Below are 5,407 nucleotides of genomic sequence, written 5' to 3' on the forward strand. Positions count from 1 at the left end.
ACACTCCGTCTCAAAAAAAAAAAATATATATATATATATATATGTCTATTATATAGGCAGACACTTCCAGTTACCCTGCCATCTCTTATGATATATCATAACCCCAATAGTTAACAGAAACTATAACATTTTCCAGCAAAATGTAGCCAGAATGAAGCTTTTACCATCATGAGTCTCCCAACCTACCAAGAGGGACTTCAAATTCTAGAAGAACTTTCTCCTAAGAAAAGTTTACCAGGAAGTTTTCTTATTGCCCCCAACAAACAAAATTCTCATGAGCTCATTTCAGAAAAGAAATATTGTTAAAACAATTGTGATTCATCTCCCAAAGTCATAGATGTTTGAGGGACAAGTCACCACTGTGATTGATCCCTCTTTGAGAAGAGGAAACCCAGGGCCTCACACACCCTAAATTGATGCGTTCCACATTGGGCGGGATGCTGTCTGGGATGGAGGTCAGGTACCGAAATGTGCAGTGTACCTCCGTAGGCATATAACAGGCACAGCGGCGAGGACAGGCCCTGACCCCAGGTGTGGCGACCAGGCAGAACACAGCAAAGGAGACCAGCAAGCAGGTGATTCCTCTGCCTTTTACCTTCATCCTGAAAAAACATCACACCTCAGAGTTATAAAGAGTGGTGGAGCAAAGTCCCAGGACCACCACACAGTCACTCTGGGAATCTGGGAGACCTTCCTTAAGGGTCATAAGCGGCGATTCCATTCCATTTGACCCTTTGTGGTCAAATGCACTCTTTACAAAACCATAGCATATGCTGCTGGCCTCACACTGCGCTTCATATTCAAGTGGGATATTTACTGTTGTGAAAATTTCTTCACGGCTTCTCACTTCTTAATGAAAACCAGCAATCCCTATTACTCAGGCATTCATTAAAAGGGAAACTGGAAACCATAAGAAAGATATTATGACAACTAAAATATATAGAATTTAGTTTCCTTTATATACATTAATTCTTTTAGAGAATAACTTTCAAGAGATGATTATAACAGTAATACCTGTGCATAAAACATTTGGAAACTGTAATTAAGCAGTAAAAAGGAAAAAAATTACTCAGTCTCACCACTTATATAATCCTTAACATTTTGTTGTATTCCTTTCCAGCCTTTTTCATCTATTGTGTGTATATGTATAGGTGTACATACATTTACGTGTATATGTGTACATGTGATCAAACTTAATTTTGTAACACATTTTATCATTTCATATATAATATGTCTTTTCATTTTATTAAACCTTCTTCAGAAACATTTTTTAAAGGCTGTAATAATCCACTGGAAGGGAGAATAAATCTCTTTCTAACCGGTTTTCAAGTCCCTGCCAAAAAAAAAAAAGACACATTGAACACTTCACTGCCAAGTAATGACCACAAGCCACAGCGACTGACCAGCTGACAGGGCTTGAGCCATGCTGAGCCCATGCAGGCATGATGCTGTCTGCTTTTGCTCAGCTTAGGACATCTCCCTGCCTCTTTCCTTGGTCCCCCTCCAGCTCACGGCTGCCACAGGAGGTGGGGAGCATAACCAGGGAAGAAATATGCTTAGCTTGTCAGAAAAAAAGAAAATGGTATCTGTTACCCATATGTGGGGCAAGCCCAGGAATTCAAACCTAATTCTCTCCTGAAATGCAGGATTGAAATAAACTCTTCATTGTGCTTTTCTAAGCAAAGTGACCTTCATAATTTGTAATAAATCCCACTGTTCCGTGGAATAGCATGATTTTGGATTCTACCAACAACCACCCTTTAGCTACAAACTACACTGAGAAATAAAACTGGGGCTGAACTGCTTGGATTTTCATACAGATAAAAAGATGATGGATGTATTATTATAATTTAGTCTAAATTAAAATTTAAGATATGATTAATCATATGACCACTTTTGCCATCTGGTTACAAACATTTTCAATAAGCTTTGTATGACTGGAGACAGCATTTGCACCTTATCATTACATAAACAAAGGAAGGAACAGCAGGATGAAGGTAATTCTCTCGTTCAGCTTAAATAAAATTCTGGGTATGCTCACATTCAAATTATTTAAGAGAGGCTCAAAAGCATAAAACAACATATGAATAAGGGATTCTCACAAACTTAAGCCTGAAAATGTACATAATGAAATAGGAATTGGCAATACCTGAGCTCTTCTTTCAGGTCCTGAATCCTCCTGTGACACAGGCAGAGACAGAAAATCTTCCCAGGAAATGGAAAATTGTGTCCAAACCTGAGGGAGGAAAAGTTCTCTGCTCCAAAGTGAGCAAAAAGGCTTAGTATTTTGGCTTACAGCTCAGGAGTAATGCTCTTCAGGGAGACCTGGAGGCGCTTCCACAGCTTCAAAGTTCTATAACCCATAACCACATTAATCCAGGAGCGTTCTTTTATTATGATGCTTGTTGTTGCAGAAACAAAAGGCTAAGTGGAGGTTTTTAAATTTCCTTTCTCCTCCCTCAATAGTGTACTTTAGTACTCCTTAAAGTTGTCACTTGAATATTAACTATTACTAATCACTCCATTTTGCTCCAAAGTCCCAAGAGCTTCTCCTCAAATTGTCTTTTTTGGACAAACCCGTCACAGATGTCTCCATCTATTGATTGTCTTTCCTCCATGTGTGTTTTTTGTCTGGCACCAGTCACTGAAGAATTGTCGTGTGCTTTCATGCCCCCACCTTCTCCGGTCGCGTCTTCCCTCCCCCACCGTCAGACCTCCCCGCCTTTTTCGCCCCAGCGCCTGCTCCTGCAGCCACGGGGACTCGCTCCATTCCCACGCTAAGCCCCAGCCAGCGTGGGGTTCCAGCCCTTTCCAGGGAAGGATTGGCTCGAGCCGCTCACCTCTTTGCCCTGGTGCCCAATGGGCTCGAGCTGCCCAGGCTAGGTCCCGGGCTCAGCTGCTGGGGTTGTGCAGGGCCAGTCCGGACCCCTGGGAGGGAAGGAAGGAAGGCGGGGCGAGGGCGGGGATGAGCCCCGACTTCTGTATCTGGGGACGTGACCGAGGCTCTGCAGCACACGGATGAGAAACGACCACGGGGTAGACCCTCTTTATGTCTACGAACGTGTGGGAAACTAATTTGCCTTGCCTTCACTCTTCCTCCTTGTTTTTAAATTCCCAGGGCTTTCTCCTAGCAAGTTGGCAGGTCCTGGCTGGGTGGCAGAGCAATTTCAGTGGCCGCCGGTTCATTTCCTCCTTGACCTCTTCCCCCTGTTGACAGGTGGGCCTTTTTGTTTAAGGGTTTGCGCAAATCGCCACAGGCTGTCCTTGGTCCTGTGGCTCCCAAAGTTCTATTTGAAAGCCAAGTTAGCGTTAATGACCAGTGATACTTGCAGTGTGAATGTTCTATTTAAACCTCTTTTTTTAAAAAAAAAATAAGTAAGTAAATTATATTGCGTATATTTAAGGTGTACAACATGTTATTGGCTATTTATAGATAGGAAAATGGTTACTATAGTGAAACAACATATCCATCATCTCACATAGTTATCCCATTTTTGTTTTTATGACAAGAGCAGCTAAAATCTACTCTTTAGCAGGATTCCCAAATACCATACAATTTTATTAACTATAGTCCTCTTGAACATTAGATCTATACACTGGTTCATCCTACATGTATGCTACTTTGTATTCTCTCATCCACATTTCTCCAACCCCTATAACCACTATTTTATTCTCTATCTCTGTATAGTTGACCTTTTAAAAAAAGATTTCACATATAAGTGAGATCATGCAATATTTTTCTTTTGGTTTCTGGCTTATTTCACTTGGCATAATGTCCTCCATGTTCATCCATGTTGTGACAAACGGCAATATTTCCCTTTTTTTTTTTTAACTCCCGAATAATGTTACATCGTATATAGATGTCTCAGAGGAATTATTTTAAATCATTATCACAGAACCAGATTTAAATACTACTGTTTCTGCTTGGATTACATCGCCTCTACCAACTTGTCCACATGTAATATCTCCTGCGATTCTGGACGGGGTTCCCAATACTCATAAACACTGAGTTAACATAACTAAAATGACCTTGTTTCCTTCCATGTAGTTACATAGCATTTAAGCTTTTGATGACAATTTGCGATGAATGTTTTAGGGCAGTGGATCTCAACATAAGGTCATGGGTCCTGCATCAGCATTACTTTGGACTTTGTTAAAAACAAAAATTTGCAGGATCCATCCCAGTCCCACTGATTCAGAAACTGTATGAAGGAGGCTTAGGAGTCCATGTGTTAACAAGCCTTCCATATGATGCTGATGCAGCTACAATGTGAGAATTGCTAGTTTAGTGAAATAACTTCTGATGTTTTACAAGTACCAACTCATTTCAACCTCACCATAGCACCAAAAAGCCTTAAAGGAAAAGTATTCATGTTATTCCCATTTTACAAGTAAGGTACATAAAGGGAAGTGATGCAACTCCAGGCCATGTGGCTTGTGAGTAGAAAAGCCATTAATTCAAACTCAGGCAGTCTGACCATATGGTCTGAATGTTTAACTGCAAAGCCATGGCTGCCTCACTTAGCTAAACATGGATAGTGCACCATATCCCATGCTGAGCATTCATGTGATTTATGGTTAGTAATAAGTCAGTTACCAAAGTAGAATTATAGAATCAGAGACTCAGAGTTAGAAGTAACCCTAAAAGCATGTATATGAACAATGGTCTTTAGCTCTGCAGAGCTGACAAGATTCTTTGAAATTAAAAATTCACATGTGATGTCCAAACTTGGCTGCTAGCTTTGGAAATGTGGCATATTTGTCGGGTTTTTGGCAGCCACAGTTTATCTTTCTCCCAAAGCTCCTTGGTGACCAACCTCATGGCTATGTATTCTTTAGTCAACTTCTAACCCAGGTCTGGACTTCCAGACTTCAAGTAGGATGAACCACAGAAAGATGACAGCAACATGTTAAACTTATTTTCCTAGGCTTCTTACCTGGGATCATTTTCTTGCTATCAGTTTCAAAGTGAACTCCTGACTGGAATGTTCGCTTCTCTTAAGAATTTTTACAAGATAAATCTCTACAATTGTTTTATGTCAAAGCTCTTCTTTGATGTATTTTCTACTTTTCATGTCATCTCCCAGAATTATTAGAAACCTGAGTCATTTTGGCACCAATTCTAGTTCAATTTGCTCCACTTAATAACAATTCTAATATTTGTAATTACTTTTATAGTTAGAGTATACATGTGTCAAAGCCTTTATATGTATTGCTTAATCCTCAGAAATGTTCTGATGAGGTAGGTGCTAAAATTATGCCAGTTTTTCAGATGAGATTGCTGAGGATAAAAGATGCTAAATGATGCCGAGCCAAAATGCAATACTGAATTCATTTTAAAACTGTAAAACCAATGCTCTTAAGCCTTACATTCTCCTTCCTTCCTTCCTTCCTTCCTTCCGTCCCC

The 5,407-nt window shown here is 40.2% G+C and overlaps 1 protein-coding gene across 2 annotated transcripts in view; it reads right to left on the reverse strand.

Moving 5' to 3' along the window:
- IGSF10 (immunoglobulin superfamily member 10) overlaps positions 1-2,652 on the reverse strand; it is a 28,437-nt gene extending 25,785 nt beyond the window's left edge. Inside the window, exons 1-2 of one of the 2 annotated variants that reach the window (XM_017854931.1) lie at positions 2,150-2,652; positions 408-602 (exon numbers count right to left, since the gene is read on the reverse strand). In XM_017854931.1, coding sequence (XP_017710420.1) covers positions 408-601 — 194 coding nt within the window. In that variant the 5' untranslated portion in view covers position 602; positions 2,150-2,652. Of the gene's footprint in view, positions 1-407; positions 603-2,149 lie in introns of those variants that run through there. The other variant, XM_017854928.1, reaches the window with a different exon arrangement.
- Between the last annotated feature and the right edge of the window lie 2,755 nt (positions 2,653-5,407).

The sequence above is a fragment of the Rhinopithecus bieti genome, unplaced genomic scaffold (genome assembly GCF_001698545.2).
Source record: "Rhinopithecus bieti isolate Rb0 unplaced genomic scaffold, ASM169854v2 scaffold_36840, whole genome shotgun sequence".
In the NCBI taxonomy this organism is placed as follows: domain Eukaryota; kingdom Metazoa; phylum Chordata; class Mammalia; order Primates; family Cercopithecidae; genus Rhinopithecus; species Rhinopithecus bieti.